The sequence below is a fragment of the Abrus precatorius genome, unplaced genomic scaffold (assembly GCF_003935025.1).
Source record: "Abrus precatorius isolate BTA unplaced genomic scaffold, Abrus_2018 Scaffold4, whole genome shotgun sequence".
Lineage (NCBI taxonomy): Eukaryota > Viridiplantae > Streptophyta > Magnoliopsida > Fabales > Fabaceae > Abrus > Abrus precatorius.
This window is the reverse complement of record NW_020874384.1, coordinates 6,105,575-6,125,384: the sequence shown is the minus strand read 5'-3', so window position 1 is coordinate 6,125,384 and position 19,810 is coordinate 6,105,575. Positions and strand designations below refer to the sequence as shown.

General features: G+C 32.0%; 1 protein-coding gene across 4 annotated transcripts; it reads left to right on the top strand.

Annotated features, from left to right (window-relative positions):
- The first annotated feature begins 6,509 nt into the window (after positions 1–6,509).
- Positions 6,510–19,442, top strand: LOC113865067 (protein EXPORTIN 1A). 4 transcript variants are annotated; one of them, XR_003504961.1, is made up of 33 exons: positions 6,641–6,862; positions 7,223–7,339; positions 8,066–8,158; positions 8,277–8,348; positions 8,645–8,752; positions 8,824–8,906; positions 10,084–10,222; positions 10,312–10,380; positions 10,456–10,533; positions 10,653–10,715; positions 10,800–10,844; positions 11,179–11,286; positions 11,519–11,617; positions 12,134–12,340; positions 12,580–12,639; positions 12,976–13,086; positions 13,593–13,690; positions 13,770–13,878; positions 14,807–14,872; positions 14,965–15,063; positions 15,169–15,249; positions 15,370–15,459; positions 15,973–16,058; positions 16,178–16,258; positions 16,345–16,527; positions 16,630–16,696; positions 17,328–17,438; positions 17,586–17,693; positions 17,960–18,097; positions 18,186–18,323; positions 18,402–18,506; positions 18,755–19,098; positions 19,181–19,390. XR_003504961.1 is itself a non-coding variant. In XM_027499423.1 (32 exons), the coding sequence occupies exons 1-32, from the start codon at positions 6,764–6,766 to the stop codon at positions 18,875–18,877; spliced, it is 3,234 nt and encodes a 1,077-aa protein (XP_027355224.1). In that variant the 5' UTR covers positions 6,510–6,763; the 3' UTR covers positions 18,878–19,442. The 4 variants fall into 4 exon arrangements, 3 of the variants coding, with proteins under 3 accessions (XP_027355224.1, XP_027355223.1, XP_027355225.1); XM_027499423.1 differs by having other exon boundaries at positions 6,510–6,862; positions 18,755–19,442; XM_027499422.1 differs by adding an exon at positions 6,516–6,543 and having other exon boundaries at positions 6,706–6,862; positions 15,169–15,459; positions 18,755–19,366.
- Positions 19,443–19,810: the final 368 nt, after the last annotated feature.

Sequence of the window (19,810 nt, the reverse complement as noted above, 5' to 3'; positions counted from 1 at the left end):
TCACTGTAACCTCTTAATTAAGTATGCATTTAACAAAGTAGAAGATAATATATAAAGAAATATTTAAGATAAAGAATTAATTCTTATTGACCAAATGGTGACTTTTTTACCATAATATTACAAAAAAAAAAATTTAAATACTAGAATGGGAATCGAATTCTGAGATAATTTTTGGTTTTTTTTTTATATTAAAATATAAATATTATTATTTTAATTATATTTATATATTTATATAGTAATATTTTGTTAAAATAAATATTTATAATAAATTATTTTAATAAATATTTATAAATATTTTTATATTATTTTAATAAAATAAGTTTTATTATTTGAATTATGTTTAAATTTTTATATTATTTTAAAATAAATAACATACTATATTAATTTTAAATGTTTATTAAAATTTATTTGACATATTTAAGATAATAAATAATATTTTTATTTTTCTTATTATATTATTTAATAATTTTTTTTGAAAATAATATTAAAATTATATTTTTGGTTATTTAATATTATATTTAAAAATAATAAAAATGACAACAACAATTTATTTAAATTTAAATTTGTATTAAAAATTATAATAAAAATTTATTTAATATTATATATTTATAAAATAAATAAAGTATTAAATAATAACCAGTTTATTTATTTATTTTGAGATATTAATATTTATTAAAGTTTATACATAATTATTTATTTTAAAAAATGTTATTAATATTAATAAATATAATAAAATAATATTATGTAGATATATTATATATATAATTATATATTTAATATAAATTACAAATATTAAAAATTTAAAAGTTGCAATGACATTCATAAAATTAAAAATGACATTAAGAAAATTTTAAAATAATAACAACAATAAAAATCAATAGCGGGAATTAGTAGCTTGAGCAATGTTTGGACATGTCTTCCTTGTGTGACCATAGGTATGATAATAAGAATAATTTTTTGCTCGACTTTGTTGTTATCTAATGTCCATCTCTGTTCTTATCTTATTAGACTTGGGTCGACCCTTTGAAGTTCTTTTCAGTTCTAGATTTGAACACAAAATTAGGTCTATGTAAGATGGCCAATAGTCTTCGTGTTTAAGTTCACCAAATTGACCTTCGTATACCTTAGAAATTTGTTGTAAGGTATACACAGAAGATATGTAGATATCAAATTGACCTTTGTGGTGTGCGTGTAAGCATGAAGCAAGTACATGCGAGCATGAGATGTGAACTTTTTGAAACTTGTCACAGTCATATCACATTTCATCTAACCGTATTGTAAATCTTCCTACGAGTCAAATTTCTGTCGGATGTTGCGTTTCTTCGACTAAAAATCTAGTGTTTGTTCTGTCAAAGGTGATGACTCTATGAGTGTTTGCCTTTGACTGTACATCTTGAATTGCTTTAGTTGCAACCTCCGAGTACATATGTCCAACATTAATCATTGCATCTACTTCTTTGCTTCTATCAATGAAGAACTTATTGCAATAGGTGTATGTTGCCATGACCATAGAGCAAATTGGTAAGTTTCTAGTTTCCTTCAAGACCGAATTGATTGACTCCGCTAGGTTTGTTGTCATGTGTCTCCAGCGTCATCCGTTGTCCCATGTCAGTGTCCATTTTTCCCTTGAGATGTTGTCCAACCATTGTGCAGCTTCAGGATTATTATCTTTTACTATATTGTAATAGTAAAAGAATCTCGCTTTAGTCATCTCATATGCCGGAAACAAGATTACAAATTAAATTAATATAACTAGCTAAATAATTGTATAAAATATTAATGATAATATAAAGTATGTAAAAAATTAAAATTACCCATATTGACGATATCTTTCTTCAGTGCAGTATTTTTGAATCGTCATATGAAGTTTTGTGCAATGTGTCTAATGCAATAGACATAGACATTATTGTTTTCTTTCCAACCACTTCCATTTCTGGAGTATGCACTTCTTATGGCCTCGTGACGATCCGAAATGAGGCACAACCCCTCTTGCGGGGTTACGTACCTCCTTAAGTTTATAAAAAAAAAGAACCATGCATCGCTAGTTTCACCTTCAACCACAGCAAAAGCAATGGGAATTATGTTGTTGCTGCTGTCTTGTGCAACTGCCACTAATAAAGTCCCTTTGTATTTGCCAGTCAAAAATGTACCATCCACTTGAACAATTGGTTTGCAGAAGGAAAAACCACCAATGCATGCCTTGAAGGTCCAAAACAACCTCTTGAAGAACACATTCCCCTCGTCAAGCAAGCTACCGTTGTATGCCGGTTGTGTACTCAATTTCCATATGAAGCCCGGAACATACAGTTGCATTGCAAGCAACTGTTTAGTTAACTTATGGTATGACTCCTCCCAATTTCTGAAGATATTCTCAATGGCATATTGTTTCCCTAACCATCAATTTCTATAGCTGATTGTATAACCCATTGTGGACTTTATATGGGCTAAGATGATTGAGATGAGTGTGGATGGATCAGTCTCAATAATTTCACGAATGCTTTGAGAAATCATTCGTGATCCCAACTTGTTGTGATCTTGTGAAATGAGTGGAGAAGCACATGTGTGGCATCCTTCAAGCTTCATTATTTCCCAGTGTTACTCTTTGGCGCGCAATATAGCGTGACATCTCTAGGCACAGTCGTTGTGAACGCATTCCACGACAAGCCTAGTTGTACTTGACATTTTCACCTTGTAAGTGCAATGATTGACAATGTGAAATTTATCTATGGCGTCTTGCACTTGTTCTTTTGTTAGGAAACGTTGGCCAATAAATAGTATTTCAGGCGGATACACTACCATTTCACGATCAAGGACATGGCCAAACTCATGGTAACGTTGGATTATCAATCATTCAATGCTTTACCACATTTTACGATTGATGGTGACTTCTCCATTCACGCATGCCAAGAGATAGTGACATCTCAGTCACGCCAAGAGATAGTGACTTCTCTGTTTATCTATAAATATGTTCATCCAAGGCCACATGTTTTCATTTAAACTTGCATCCATCTTTGTTCTTCGTTTCTCTCTGTCTTTGCTCCCATTACTAAAAATGTTGTTTTGGAAGCAAAACGAACACAGGTCCGCCTTCATTGGAAGAACGGTAAGTTTTACACATTAGCATTATTAACTGAATATGTAAATATATTATTCTATATATAATGTTATTAATTTATTAATAACTGCAGGAAACTTATAACATGATTTCATCTTTCTGTCATTCAATGTCAGAACTCAGTCCTCTAATTGTTCCTATACTTGAACAACTTGATTTTGCTGGAGTAGCAAAGCTAAGACATCTTAAGGTGGATCACGCATTGATAACAACTTTGGTCGAGAGGTGGGGACTTGAAACTCACACATTCCATTTTTCAACAGGGAAGTGCACCATAACCCTGGAGGATGTTGCACTTCAACTCGGGCTAAGAGTTGATGGTTTACCAGTCATTGGTCCAACAATGTTTGATGGGAGGAAATGTGTGACACATATCTGGGTATCGTGCCAGTCAAGAGAGACTCACTTATTGACTCTATGCTAAAACTAAAGTGGCTGAGAGACAACATGTTGTCATTACCAGAACAACCATCTGAAGAAGAAGTTCACGTCCATTGTAGGGCTTATATACTAGGTTTAATTGGAGGTGTTTTGATGCCTGACAAAATAGGCAATAAAGTACATCTTATGTATTTAGCTTTATTAACTAATCTTAGAAGAACAAGATGGTATAGTTGGGGTTTTGCTTGTTTAGCTATGTTGTACAGGGAAATGTACAGAGTTACGAAAGTTGGTAGCAAAACAATGGGTGGTTGCTCATCACTATTAATGTCCTGGGTATGATATCGCATGCCATATATTGTGTCAATTTCTAGTAATCTATCAATATACCCTCTCGTGTGCAGATAGAGCGGGGGTAGAGTACTAAACTTTCGAAATAAACCTCACAATAATGTTGTGGGGTACAGATTAATGTTTGATTACATTCAAGCTAATCAGGTAACTTTTCATATTTATTTTCTTATCTTTTATACATCATCTTAAGTAACAAAGTTAAATATATTTGTAGTTTTTATGGACGCCATATCAAGACTTGCAGACATCAATACCCATGAAAGCATATAGAGATGTCCAACTGTGAACTTCATGTACTGTCATCCTTTGTTTTGCAATTGTTGAATGACACCAAACAGATATAGTCAAATTACAGTTTCATCTAATCCAAGAAGTCCCTTCTCCACCTAATAATTTGAATGACCTCCACAAAATTGACATGAGAGAAAGACAGGATGAAAACTGGATTACAAAACATGCTCAATGGATCGAGATATGAAACAACAGACGTAAGCTAACAATAACGGGTCATCTAATGCAAGGCCCATTGTGTCACATATAAGAATACATGGAATGGTACATTGCCAATTTTATCTATTTTCTATCTATGCCACCACTACTACAAGATCCAAGGAGGAGCGACCAACAACTAAGGACTACCAACACATTTTAAATGGGTACGACTTCCACACCATCATACCACGAGACTACATCAATTCCTCTGAACATTACACCAAAAGCAAACATAATTAACACAAGACATTCGTTTGCAACAACATTAGATAATTTTTTTACAAACTTATTTGGAGTTGATTTTACAACTCCATCTTTAGCACAAACTTACATGCAGTCTTTTTACCAACCGAATTTTGATAATGAACATGATAATTCATCAAATGCATTCCAATAATTAGACCTTCATGATGATCCAAATCCTCCACAGGTTCATCCTGAAATCCTAAAACAACAACCATAACGACGAAACCCACAACGTCAAAGACGTCGCCCTCGTTGTGGAACTGACTACCATTACGGAGATAGTTAATTATTAATGTTGTTATAAATTTGTTATATCTTTATTAATGCACTTTATTTTCATCAATGTTACCTTAATAATAATATGAAAATGTTAATTTTAAAATATTTGTCTCAATTATAAATAATTTACGTATAATTTAATATTTTATTTACTTTTTAAAAATAAATTTTTTATTCTCAAATAAAATTTATTCAAAATTATAAAATTATAATATTAAATAATGACACTTTTAAAAAAATAATTTAATTAAAATAAAATTTTTATTCAAAATATCATTTTATCATACTAATATTTATAAATATTAAGTCAAAATTACATATTTAAATAAATAAATAAATAAACAAAATAATATTTAATATATATTTTTTAATTTTAAAAAATATATTTAGTATTTTTAACTATAAATAATTTAAGTATTAACATTATTATCTAAAATAATATACTTATTATTTAAATATTTTAAATAATTTTTAAACATTAACTAAAATAATTTACTTATTATTTAATTATTTTAATTAATTTTTAAAAATTTAATTATTATTGTTTTCTAAAAATATTATTTATTATCTTAAATATGTCAAATAAATTTAATTAAAATTTAAACATAATTCAAATAATAAAACTTATTTTATTAAAATAATATAAAAATATTTATTAAAATAACATATTATAAATATTTATTTTAACAAAATAAAACTATATAAATATATAAATATAATTAAAATAATAATATTTATATTTTAATATAAAAAAAAACCAAAACTATCTCAGAATTCGGTTTCTAGATAGGCAAAAAAATGAGTCTAATCTCATAAATAAATTGCCTATTCTAGTATTTAAATTTTTTTTTGTAATATTATGGTGAAAAAGTCCCAAATGGTCACTAAGAAAATAATATCATTTGTGATTTTGATACAATTGTTTAATTAATTGAATATAATAAATAAATCATTTGACAATTTTATATTCGTATTTTGTTTCAATAATTTTTGTAAGACTTTATCATGAAGTTTTACATCACTGCAGCCTCTTAATTATGCATTTAACAAAACCGAAAGATTAGATAATAAAACATAACTTATTAAATTGCAACATTTGAACAAACATTAAAAAAATTAGCATCAAATTAAAACCTATTAACAACAAAATATTAAAATATTGTTCAAGAAAAAACTATGATACACCTATTGAACATATGATCACGTGAGAAGAACATCGTTTGTGATTTTGATACCTTTTTTTTGGAATAGAATATGATAAATAAATCATCTTACAAATTTATTTCCGTATTTTATTTCCAATAATTTTTATTAGACGTTACCTTGCTTGAAGTTTGACATCACTGAAGCCTCTTAAATATGCATTTAACAAAACCATAAAATAAAATGTTACAAATTTAATTTAAACTTAAATTTTAATAAAAATACCTGAAAGAAAATAAATTTTAGAATTAAAAACAAATAAATTAAAAAAGAGATCAATACTTGAATGATAAAAATCAAATTAAAATCAGGTGAAGTTATGGTATAGAATTAGTAATTAATTTTAATTAATTTAATATTTTGAATTGTATGTTTTTTTTTTCATTAGCAGTTAAAATAAAGTGGACCAACAAATTTGAACGTTTCAGAGTGACAGAGCAGAGTAGCATCAAATCAAATCGGTACACCCTTACGTGCGCCTCTTTTCCCCTCTTTCGAACTCTGCTTCAAATTCAAGCTGTCTTTTTCACCCTCTCTCTATATATATCTATTTATTTTAATAATTTGAATAATAAAAATAAAAAGTCTAAGGCCGTTCTTCTCTCTCCCTGAAGTCTCTCTCTCGCGCTCTCTAGGGTTTTGCTTGCTGTGGGCCGTACACTACTGAGTCTAGGGTTTTGTCACTCTCATTCCATGGCCGCCGAGAAGCTCAGAGATTTGAGTCAGCCGATTGATGTGCCCTTGCTCGACGCCACCGTCGCTGCCTTCTATGGCACCGGATCTAAGGAAGAGGTCACTCTCTCTCTCTCCCTCATTCTCTCTGCTATTCCGAACTCTTCACACTTGCACTTAATGGCTTTATTACTCAATTGAATTGAACACTTCTCCTCGCTTTAGTTACACTTCACGTACTCTGCCACGTCTTTCTACACGAATTCTCCTCTTGCTGATGAAATTATCAATTATTTCATTTGTTTGGGTTTAAACTTGAAACTATTTAGTTCTCTTGTTTCTTTTTGGAAGTGCGATTGATTATAATACTGGAACATCGAACTTATTTCACTTTAGAGAATGTGCTACTGTTTACGCTCATTTTGCACTTTTGTGTTTTTGCCGCCTGAACGACGAACTTTGTATAATTTAATGATGCAGAGAAATGCTGCCGATCAGATTCTGCGCGACTTGCAAAATAATCCTGACATGTGGCTTCAAGTCATGCATATCTTGCAGAACACTCAAAATCTCAATACCAAGTTCTTTGCCTTGCAGGTTGGTTTGTTTTACGATTTGTTTCAGTGTTTCTGTTATGCAAGGTGACTAGTTATTTTTGTGAACAATAAACAATGGATTAAGAAATTTATGGTCTCGGACAAAACGATACGTGTTTCTGCTATAATGCAAAACTTTTTTTGTCGGATACTTAGGGTATTCCTTAGCCTACATCTGGAACAAAAGATGTGGGTTTGGGTTTCTATTATAAATGTATAGCCAATGCAAATTGTAATCGGCACTGTTGTTGCAAAAACTTCAGAATCTCTTTATTGGGATTTATTCTAGCCTGTAAAAGGTTTTGCTGATATGTTATATGGATCTATATATGTGTGCTAGGTTAATCACGTGTGTTGTGCATCATGTTTGTGGGAAAATTTGCCATCAGAGGCCTAGAATTTATTGCCTATACTTGCTGTAATCTTCACATGCATGGTTATGACCAAAATAATTTTTTCATTTTACTTTGTGGGAGAGGTTTATTTACCCATTTGCTTCTTGTGTTTTATATTTTCATGTTTGTGTTAAATGGATTGTTTAGTTTTGACCACTTCTTCCAACTGTTTATTTGATTGAAGACTTTAGAAGCAATGCTTCTTAGGCATCAAACAAGTTTTCCATTTGTTATGAGAATGATATTTTCTCTGCCTTTTTAATGTATACACACACCCACATATATATATACACATACATATTTTATTTATTTATTTACTCTTGTACGTTCAGGTTCTAGAAGGCGTAATTAAATATAGATGGAATGCATTACCTGTAGAGCAGCGTGATGGAATGAAAAATTTCATCTCTGATGTTATTGTACAGGTACAAGCTACATTTAGAGAAAGCAGAAATTTGAGCTGCTCTGACTTACTTTGAACTTCTTTTGTGAATACTAAGTTTTTCTGTGTTATTAATCTCATTGCTGGCTTTTCTTGCATAGCTTTCGAGCAATGATGCCTCTTTTCGATCAGAAAGGTTGTATGTCAACAAACTCAATATTATATTAGTTCAGGTAAAAATTGCAGTGCCGTAAGTTACTTTGACTGATAATTCTGATTAGTCTTATAACCCAGTGTTCGTTACATATATTTTTATGACATTATTTCCATATAGATATAAACTCATGCTGCTTAGAAATATACTATCTTTTTTTTCTCCTCCCAATCTTTTGAGGGTACCTTATGCTTACAAATTGATTTGAATTCCTTTTATTCTCAAAGTCAAGCTTCAAGATGAAAAAGAATTTTTCTACAGTTTCATAAAATTTTATTATTGAGCTTGTAGATTTTTGCTTCATGATGTATGCAGATTTTGAAGCATGAATGGCCAGCAAGATGGCGAAGCTTTATTCCTGACCTTGTTGCAGCAGCTAAAACTAGTGAAACAATATGTGAGAATTGTATGGCTATATTGAAAGTAAGTTTATCCTACTTTCCCATAGATTTTGTTCCTTATGTTGATGACTAACCTGAAAAATGTCTGTTCAGCTTTTGAGCGAAGAGGTTTTTGATTTTTCAAGAGGAGAGATGACTCAGCAGAAGATAAAAGAACTTAAGCAATCATTGAACAGGTAACTATTGATGGCCAATATCTATACATCTTCTCATGGTTGGCATTTCATTTTTCTTTCTTTTAAGTTGGGTGTCTGGATGATTTAGTTTTAATTATTGGTTTTACAGTAATAGATTTATGAGGTTACCTTTTTGAAAACATTTTCTGTGATGTTGTATAATTTCTGGTTCACTTTTGTGTTTTATTGATTCAAAGACTCGAAGGAGATGATAACTGCTTTTATCAGCTGGAAGGATAAGTTGGGGTGATTGATGTAAAATGCTTTAGTGTCTGTTTTATAGAACTGATTGTGAATTGTTGAGCTTGATTGTGATGTGTCCTCAAATTAAACTCAGTACAAATTTTGCATTGGAATGTGGGCAGTTGGTAAAACTGGTTTTGGCAATAAACCGAACAGAAACATATGGTCTGATTAGCTAACTGTCTTCATGAGTTGAAGCGGTGTTTGAGGGGACTTAAATACTATTTTTTGCTTTCAGAAAATTGACTTGGGAATCGTATTTCTCTGTTGGTAATGTTAAGACAAACATGCTATTAGCTGTTGATTGGTAATGGCTTGTCTATTTTGGAACTGAAATTATTTTTAAAAATTTAAGAAGGAAATTCTTGATAGAAATATTTTCTAGTCTAAGTAATTTACTGCCAAGTGTTTAATAGCCACATGCTGGCATAGTTAAATAATTGGTTGTAAACTTCAAATGGTTTTAGTAGAAGCTTCTTCATTGTGAATTTACCTTAATATTTCTCCTTTTTGGGCTAACACTACACCATACTACACATAAATTTAATAAGAGAAATGCTAATAACACGTTTTTTAATACATTCTTTCTAACATACTCACAGAAAATGAGTCCCACAGCTAATTTGATGATTCTCACATACTTTTGTAGTTCCTAATAAATTTTAGCCAATAATTAAGAGTGTGTTCAGAAAAGGTATTATATGTGTTGCTAGCACTCCTCATTTAATAGGACATAACTTCTCATAACTTCTAACCTAAACTGCCAATATAACAGTTATTATTACCCTTAAATTTAAATACGTAAAAATACTCCACAGTTATCAATCAGTTTTCATCATGTGGTCATGTCTAATGTAATTGGATGTGAGTTTTCCTCATTTATTTGATATATGATGTCTAATAACTGCTAAGAATTATTGTTGGTTATTTGCAGTGAGTTTCAACTCATACATGAGTTATGCTTATGTGTGTTATCAGCATCCCAAAGGACTGAGCTCGTGCGTGCAACTCTATCTACTCTGCATGCCTTTTTATCATGGATTCCCTTGGGTTATATATTTGAATCACCTTTGGTAGGTGTAGTTTTTGGCTTCAATGATATTGTTGTGGAGGAATTTGGATTTCAGAAGCTGAAATCTTTTAATTTTTGTGTACCTGACAGCTTGAGACACTCCTTAAGTTTTTCCCAGTTCCAGCATATCGCAACCTAACATTGCAATGTTTAACTGAGGTATTTTCCATCCTTTATCTCCTCTTGTTTTTACTTGAAATTTCCAGCATCAGTATTCACTTTATATGTTTGCAGGTGGCAGCCCTTCAATTTGGGAACTATTATGATGTGCAGTATGTAAAGATGTATACAATATTCATGGTCCAACTGCAGGTGTGTTTGGACTGGTCTCCTCTCTTGTAACATATGCTGCATTCTTATTTATTTGATTCTATTAAGTATATCATTTAATTTCTGTTCTTGACTTTGGGATAATGTTGTGTTTAATGTAGAGCATTCTTCCACCAACTACAAATATACCTGAGGCATATGCACAGGGCTCAAGTGAGGAACAAGTGAGTTTTGCTGAAACAAGATCCCGAATTTGCTTAAGTACTTGTGAAGTATTTGCCTGACCCCCTTTTTTTGTCTCTGTTTAGGCATTTATACAGAATCTGGCATTGTTCTTCACTTCATTTTACAAGGCAAGGTTCTTTTTTCACTTTAATGTTCATTTATAATTTTATTTTGGTAATATATAATCATTAAACAGCATGATTAAGCTGTGAAAGAATGTCATCTGCTGAGGCTGGCATCTTTAAGCTGCATTGTAGACTATATGATTCCATATCATACTTGTTGCATATTTAAGAATAGATCCACCTTTATTGGTCTTGAATTATGATATTGAAAAACCTTTATGCTTTAATTGCAGCTCCTCTTCCTCTTCTCATTTTTCTTTGACATAATTTGTTGTGTTGTTTTTGAATGTTCTGCTCCCTATTAACAGTATTCTGGTACCCATCTCTATTTATTCAGGTTCATATTCGCACCCTGGAATCCACTCAAGAGAATATATCAGCTTTGCTGATGGGCCTTGAATATCTTATCAACATTTCATATGTGGATGATACAGAGGTTTTTAAGGTATGCTGATATTGGAATATGTTTCTTCCATGTGTGCACATTTCTTCTGTTATGATTATGAATGCTCAAGCTTGTGTGTTTAATGTTGTATTTGCCTAATGGATGTCTTCTGCAGTCTCACTCCCAGCAATTGTCTGTTAGCCTGCATGTATATTCTGCATAAGTTTGTGTGCGACTACCTCCTGTTCTGAATACTCCAGTTCATAATGTACCTGGTTTGTGAAAATAACAGGTTTGTTTGGACTACTGGAATTCCTTGGTTTCGGAGCTGTTTGAACCTCACCGAAGTGTGGATAATCCTGCAGCTACTGCGAACTTGATGGGACTGCAGGTGCTATATTCCTAAAGTTGCTACTCTTTGATTGTTAAAATAAAAAATTGAATTTTCTCTTTTTCCTTGCTATAAAAAACTTGTCTTTTGTCTAAGAAATTAAGACATGGTATCATAATATTCATATTGAGACCTACACATGTCATTATTTTGTTGACGGTTACTAAATAGGTACTAGGAATTTTTTGTATATTCTTATATTAATTAATATAAATATTTCAGTTTTGTGTATTGTCCCTTCTATCCTCACTTTTAATAAAGAAACTTTTAACTTATTAGCATATTTGTTATTAGATTGAGAGAAGATACAGGGTTGTTAAAGTAATTAATTAAATGAGTAAAAAATAATTAAGTTAACTGAAAATCATTGTTTTAGAATAAACGATGTTTGAATGGTGTGTTTCATATATAATATTTTCATCTATCTCGTGTGTGTTTCTGATGTATTAATTTTTTCTAAAAATTGTTACTGCCCATAAGTGTTACTGATGTTATTTTTTTCAATGAAATAAGCAGGTACCAGCAATGCTCCCTGGTATGGTTGATGGGCATGGCTCACAGCTTCTTCAGCGCCGGCAACTTTATGCTGGTCCCATGTCAAAGTTGAGAATGCTTATGATTTGTCGAATGGCTAAGCCTGAAGAGGTTCTCATAGTTGAAGATGAAAATGGGAACATTGTCCGTGAAACCTTGAAGGACAATGATGTTCTTGTTCAGTATAAGGTATAAGCTGACATCTGATTTCTGCCATAGTTGTGTCTAAATGCGTGTTTGATTTAGCTTATTACAAAGAAATAGTCATGTAACGTTCTTGTTCATGTGTTGTTATTCATATTTATATAGAATAAGAAAATCTGCCTCAGCTTTTTTACCTTTGTATATTGTGTTTTGATAGATTGCTTGTTCATAATATTGATAGTTGATAAAATTGAGACTCACAATCATCTATGTTCATTATACAGATTATGAGGGAGACTCTTATTTACTTATCCCATCTTGACCATGATGATACTGAAAAGCAGGTATGAATCAGGAATAACTGGTCCTTCTGTTGTTTTGCTGGGAAAGACAATCATATTCTTTAGTTTCCTTTTTATCTGTAGTAATTGTTATTTTAGGGAAGTTTATATTGTTTAAAAAATGAGTTGATTTTTATTCATCAAATGGGATATCTATTTTCTTGAAATATAATAATAATGTTCTGAAGTCAAATAGAATAACCTATATATGTCATATTGTATAAATATATTTTGTTTTAGAGTGATATGTTGTAAAGACTACCTATTTATGAGTATTTTTGTACTTGTATAGATATATGACACCTTTATTCAGTTGTCTCTTCATTGTGTAATATGCAGATGCTGAGGAAGTTAAGTAAACAACTGAGCGGTGAGGATTGGACATGGAACAATTTGAATACACTCTGCTGGGCAATAGGGTCTATATCTGGTTCCATGATGGAAGAACAGGTACTGTGTACTTCATGATCTGGCTTAGTTGACATTATTTTCCAATATGCATGGGTCAATTTCAAAATTAAGAATATGATCAGTTATCTTAATCTATTGAGGTGTTTCCGTAATTGTGGCAGCCTGTTGGTTTTGTTAATTTTTTTATGTAGATTTTAAAGACATGCATATTAACTTTGTCAGTTTTATATCAACCAGATTGAGGACTACCTTGAATGTAATCAAGTATTGTAATTGTTAGCTACCATCTGTAAATGTTGACATTGTACGGAATCTTAACTATTTCATAAATTGTTAATCTGCGTGTTTGTGCATGCATTTGTCTGTCTCTTTCATACATGACTCCATATTGGTTTGTTTTGCCTTTTCTGTGACTGATGCATGTATAACATTGCTTTCTTGGCTGATTTGATTCAACCATCTCTGTGTTTCTCTCAAGGCATTCTTTTGTTAGTTTTAGTATTTTTCTGCCTATTTATGTTTAAACCCCTTGGATTTTTTGACAGGAAAACAGGTTTTTGGTTATGGTCATTCGTGATTTACTAAACCTATGTGAAATCACAAAGGGAAAGGATAACAAAGCTGTTATTGCCAGTAATATCATGTAAGAGTTGTTTACATGTGCCATTTTACTTGTTTAATATTTGCATTTCTTTAATATATATGTAACTTTCTGTTGGCAGGTATGTTGTTGGACAGTATCCACGGTTTTTAAGAGCTCATTGGAAATTTCTTAAAACTGTTGTGAACAAGTTGTTTGAGTTTATGCATGAAACACATCCAGGAGTTCAGGTTAATTTTTTACTTTTGAAGATTTCTATTCATTTCTGCATGCCTATATTTGTAGCAGAACTTTTATCAGCTGATTCAATTGAGTTCTATAAAGTCCATTTTTTCTTTTTAACCGTGTGTGCTATATATTTCTTAAGTGTTTCTAATATCCTGAAGCATTTGCTTTCTATGACTTCTCATTCCAAAGGGCATTGTAACTAATTTTTTTAAAAACATATAGTAATTTTGACAAGATACGTCATTTTATTCGGCTTAAAATAAAAAAGGTTTCAAAAGTATTCAGGAGAAGAGTCAGAAAACCCTTAGTGCCTCATCTCATTTTTATGCTCTCTTTCCCTTTGATCCTCTGTTACTGTGTGACTCTTCAACCCGTTGCTCTCCGGTGAGTTTTTTGCCATGACCTGGTGTATTATGGTGAACCCATACACTCTGCAGACTTCCTTCTCTGTGTTTTTTACTGGCTACTGACTTTCTATTCATGTTTTCTTATTTTGTCTGAGTTCTCTCTTGTTTCTAATTTTTTTGTTCTCAGTGTTTTTGAGTCATGTCTTCCAAAGGCCCAAATTTGCAAACTTGTTTGTTTTGCTTTAGACATGAATTTTTATTGTTAATTATTAATATGTCATGAATTATATATATGTGTGTGTGTGTGTAGCATAAATGGTTTTTCTATAGTAAGTTTTATGAAAAAATGTAATATTTAATGTTATCAATGCTTGATCTTGTGATATCCTATGATTTTCACTGAAAACTTAAAATATGTTGGTTTTTATCGTGATCACATTTTAGAAAAATCGTAGTATAAATTATGTAATTTGTGTAAAAAAATTTTGAGTAGTGGGCATCCATCTGTGTGCTATAGCTTTGGGTTGGGTGCTACATGGAACTATCGATATTAACTATATTCATCATATTTCATGTATTTCAGGACATGGCCTGTGACACATTTCTGAAAATAGTCCAGAAGTGCAAGCGTAAATTCGTTATCACCCAGGTAATAAGGGCTATAAATTCTGTTTTCCATCTTCCTGACTCTGAGAAAAGTGATCATGTTGTGTCTTACAAATCACAATAATTGTATTTCAGGTTGGGGAAAATGAGCCATTTGTGTCTGAACTTCTATCAGGTCTTCCAATCACCATTGCAGATCTTGAACCCCATCAGATACACTCCTTCTATGAATCTGTATGAGTTTTAGATATTTTTTATCTTAAGTTTATTGGTTATACTTTTTTATTTGTTCTATTTTGTACTTGTGTTTGCACATATTTAAGTTACCTTGTATTGTAGGTTGGTCACATGATTCAAGCAGAGTCTGATGGGCAGAAGAGAGATGAATATCTTCAGCGGTTGATGGAGCTGCCGAATCAGGTTCTTCATTTAATAAGTCATTATTTTCTGATTCTCCCTTATCCTATATGCATGAATCCATGCATTTTTTTAAAACCAAACATTATAATGCCTGTGATTTTTTCCCCCTTTTTCCTGCAGAAATGGCTGGAAATTATTGGGAAGGCACATCAAAATGTTGATTTTTTGAAGGATCAAGATGTAATCAGGACTGTGCTTAATATATTGCAGGTATAGTTTTATGATCATTTATATAATTTTGGAGTCATTCTGCTGTATATTCTTTATAATTTACCATCTTTATGCTATTAGTAGGCCATTTGAATTCTGAAGTTTCTTTTTTTTTTTATGGCATGTTGATTCAGTGAACATTCAGTAGGAGACTAAATTTCTCATCGTTGTTTGTCTTGTCCAGTGATTGTTTTTAGGGATACGTTCTTACTTAATACTTATTAGTAATTAACAAAATAGATTTTTTTTTTTTCGTGCTTTTTGTCTTTTATTTTTCATTGGAAGTTTGACAATTATCATACAGCTCTGGTACCATACCTTATGACTGACAATATTAGCAACAGGTTGTGAATACATTCACAACCTTGCCCCTTTTTAGGTTTCTGCTATGTTTTGATGTGTAATTATTACGTTTGTAACAGATCCCAGGTCCTTTGACTTTTTCTTTTTAGTTAGTGTTACTTAACGTTGTAACCTTGTTAAGGTTGTGATTTGAACCCTTCCTAATTGCAGACGAATACAAGTGTTGCATCTTCTTTAGGGACATATTTCCTGCCCCAAATCTCATTGATCTTTTTGGACATGTTGAATGTGTACAGGTATGTTCTATTAACTGTTTAGTTTTTATGTGGAACACTAATAACAAAATTGATATAGAGCCATAAGTAGTTTGATTTGATTATAAATGCTAAATTGCATTTTTTTCTTTCTGCAACAGAATGTACAGTGAACTTATTTCAAAAAGTATTGCAGAAGGGGGACCTTTTGCATCTAGGACATCCTATGTGAAACTTCTACGGTAAGATTAATTGAAGATGTATTGGTTTTGTACAAATGAGATTACTAGTCAGTTCTCTATTTCTATACATGTTCATTTTGATGCAGTTCGGTTAAGAAGGAGACACTTAAGCTGATTGAGACATTCTTGGATAAGGCAGAAGATCAACCACATATTGGAAAACAATTTGTGCCACCAATGATGGATCCTGTTCTTGGAGATTATGCTAGGAATGTTCCTGATGCAAGGGAATCAGAAGTTTTGTCACTTTTTGCCACAATTGTAAACAAGTAGGCTTCTGCCTTTTTCTTCATGTTCCCTTTATTATTGATGATTTCTTTGCTATTTCAATGACAAACAGCATGTGTCATTCGATTCTCTCTCTCTTCCAGATATAAAGCTGCAATGATTGAAGATGTACCTCGCATATTTGAAGCTATTTTTCAGTGCACACTAGAGGTAATTGTGTAGGGATATTCAGCTGGTTATTATTAATCTATCATGGAGGACCCTATGTTTAACGTCCAGCTTTTGCTGCCCATTGTTCTCTTTTATTTTAAATATTTTTACTTTTGCAACTGAATATCACCTGGTTATTTTTAGATCAACAGTGTGTTTTTGTTAGTTAACATGTGAATTTACTGTAATAGTTATATGCGATTGTGCAGAAGATTGAGAAAGTTGGAGTTGCACTTATTGTATAAAAATGTAGAATCTTGCCTTCGGTGATTTGGACATGTAAATACTTCTAAAAGGCCTGATAAAGAGTCTAGATTAGGTGGAGAGTGACTTAATTGTGGTAGATGATGATCAAAAGACTATATGTGAAACTATTTAGAAGGATTTATAGGTCAGTCGTTTGTTTATAGACATGATTCTCAATAGAACATATGGCGTCTTTTGATGCTTAAAGTTTACCTGATTTAATGTGAAAAGACTAGGTATTTGTTTTGAGATGCATAATTTAAAAGTCGTGCTAATGATGCACAACTTAAGTTGTAATTTTAACAACACCGATGACAAATAATTATTGGGTATCTGCACATGAAGTGTAAACTGAATTATTGTTTCCTTTTTAACTATTTTACAGATGATTACAAAAAATTTTGAAGATTACCCAGAGCATCGGCTCAAGTTCTTCTCTCTTCTCCGCGCGATAGCTACTCATTGTTTTCCTGCATTAATCTGCTTGTCAAGTCAGGTACTGTTTCTTGCTCTGTTTGTTCACAATATATCAGTGACATGTCAAACAGTGTATTTGGGTATATCTGTTGTTGGCTGGCTATGACTGCATTGCCAAATTTTGTACTCTCTATAGTCTGCATCTCATATTTGTGATCTCTGCCAGCAACTGAAGCTTGTTATGGATTCAATCATATGGGCTTTTCGGCACACAGAAAGGAATATTGCTGAAACTGGGCTGAACCTCCTGTTGGAAATGCTGAAGAAGTTTCAGGTGTGGCCTTTGTATATTATTTTATCACTCCTTTCTAACCTCCTGAGGTTCTTTTTGCTTATTTAATTTTCTTTATTTATTTTGTGTAAGTTTTCTTGTTTAGGAGGGATTCTTACCTCTCATGTGAGTTGCATTTTCCATGTTTTCTCTATAATAAACTTTATTTTTCCATCCACAACAAAATTAATCTTCATGTTCTGATTCTTATTGTGCTAGTGTATGCCTTTGTTTTATATTTTTGTTGGCTGAATATGTCTTTATAACAGGGCTCAGAGTTTTGTAATCAATTTTATCGGACATACTTTTTGACAATTGAACAAGAGATATTTGCAGTCTTGACTGACACTTTTCATAAGCCTGGGTTCAAATTACATGTCTTGGTACTTCAACATTTGTTCTGCCTGGTACAGTGCCATAATCATCTTTTATTTCTTTTATTTGTTTTACTAGCTCGTAGCAAATGTCAAAATTGGTGAATTTCACTTTTTTCAGCTTGAAACTGGTGTCCTAACTGAACCTCTTTGGGATGTTGCTACAAGTCCATATTCATACTCGAATAATGCAGTGTTTGTACGGGAGTTTACCATAAAACTTCTAAGCACTTCATTTCCCAACATGACAACAGCAGAGGTAATTGGAGAGAGACAAATAAATATTTGATGCCCCTCCCTTGCCGGAACAAATGACGAATTTTAAAAAAAATTGCAGGTTACCCAATTTGTCAATGGACTATTCGAGTCCACAAATGATCTCTCCACATTTAAAACTCACATACGCGATTTTCTTGTACAGTCAAAAGAATTTTCAGCTCAGGTACTGAACTATGTACTATTGCTACACTACGTATATTGTTGCACTCCATCTTAATATTTAAGTTGGTTCTTGTAATGATTGTCAGTTAGCATTTTGCTTATCTTATTGGTAAAGTTGTTAATGTTTTTGGTTTGCTTTATGTTGTAATTTGTTTCTTTCACACAATGTATAATGTTGACACTTCGATTATATTTTTGCCCATAATTCAGTACATATCTGAGGTTTGTCAATTGCCCTCTCTTCTGCAGGATAACAAAGATCTCTATGCCGAAGAGGCTGCAGCTCAGAGAGAGAGAGAACGACAGAGAATGCTATCTATTCCAGGGCTAATTGCCCCGAGCGAGTTGCAAGACGAAATGGTGGACTCATAGTTAGGCTAAACAACATGGGAGTTAATAGTAACACCGTGGGCATTTTAACTTGTTTCACAGGCTCTTTGATTCAATCAATTGCCAGATACTTTGAGAAGAGATGCAGCTCTTTCCTCCAAGTTTAATTTTCCCCTGTTCCCGATATTTTATGTTGGGACTGGTTTGGCAAAGTTCCTGTTTTCAGAGTTTTGGCTGGCCAGGGATACTGCCTTGTCCATTGGGTGAGTGTAGATTATTCAATTACTAATTGGGATGATAATATTGTCTCATTTGTAAGGGATTCATGAAGGCATCTTTATATAGAATGGCAGGATGAAAGACTCGTTCCGAGAATTGATGACTCCTTAGGTGTGACCTCCTAACTTCGGGCGGTTTGTGCAGAAAACCCTTGTGGTTTTATATTTTGTATTTTTTCCCTTCACCAATTAATTTTTAGGGATATTGATGTACCATGAGTGCACTTAATATATGGTTTCATTAATTAGTGTGTTATATAGTATGTCCCCAATTCCTCCAAATAGAGGGAAGACTTATCATTTTATTCTTCTGTTGCCTATCGAGTTTCAACTTTCTGGCAGATTTTTTTACACGTTGAAAGCAACAAAAAATAACCTAATTAATCAAACTACTTGATGACAAAGGTTTATATTTAATGCTTACCGTGAGTTACCCATGGCTTTTTATTGTATCAAGGCTAGAAATGGGATTTGAGAAAAGATTCGGTGTGTTTGGGAAAGAGATCGTGAGTAGTAAAATTTAAGATCACGAGTCAACAGTGGGTTTTATATATTGTATGCATTGGTCTCCTTGAACTTTTTTTAAAATTTTAAGTCTCATCTGGAGTGTGCATATTTCACTCTATAATTCTCGCAAAGACTTGATTTTTGAAGTTATAAAAATTACTTTTGTGCATTTTAATGAAAATTATTTGTT

Coding starts and splice junctions, on each gene's coding strand:
- LOC113865067 (XM_027499422.1), top strand. CDS start 6,764: ATGGCCGCCGAGAAGCTCAGAGATTTGAGTCAGCCGATTGATGTGCCC. Junction 8,907..10,083: donor CTTAAGCAATCATTGAACAG/GTAACTATTGAT, acceptor GGTTATTTGCAG/TGAGTTTCAACTCATACATG. Junction 12,341..12,579: donor ATGTTCTTGTTCAGTATAAG/GTATAAGCTGAC, acceptor TTCATTATACAG/ATTATGAGGGAGACTCTTAT.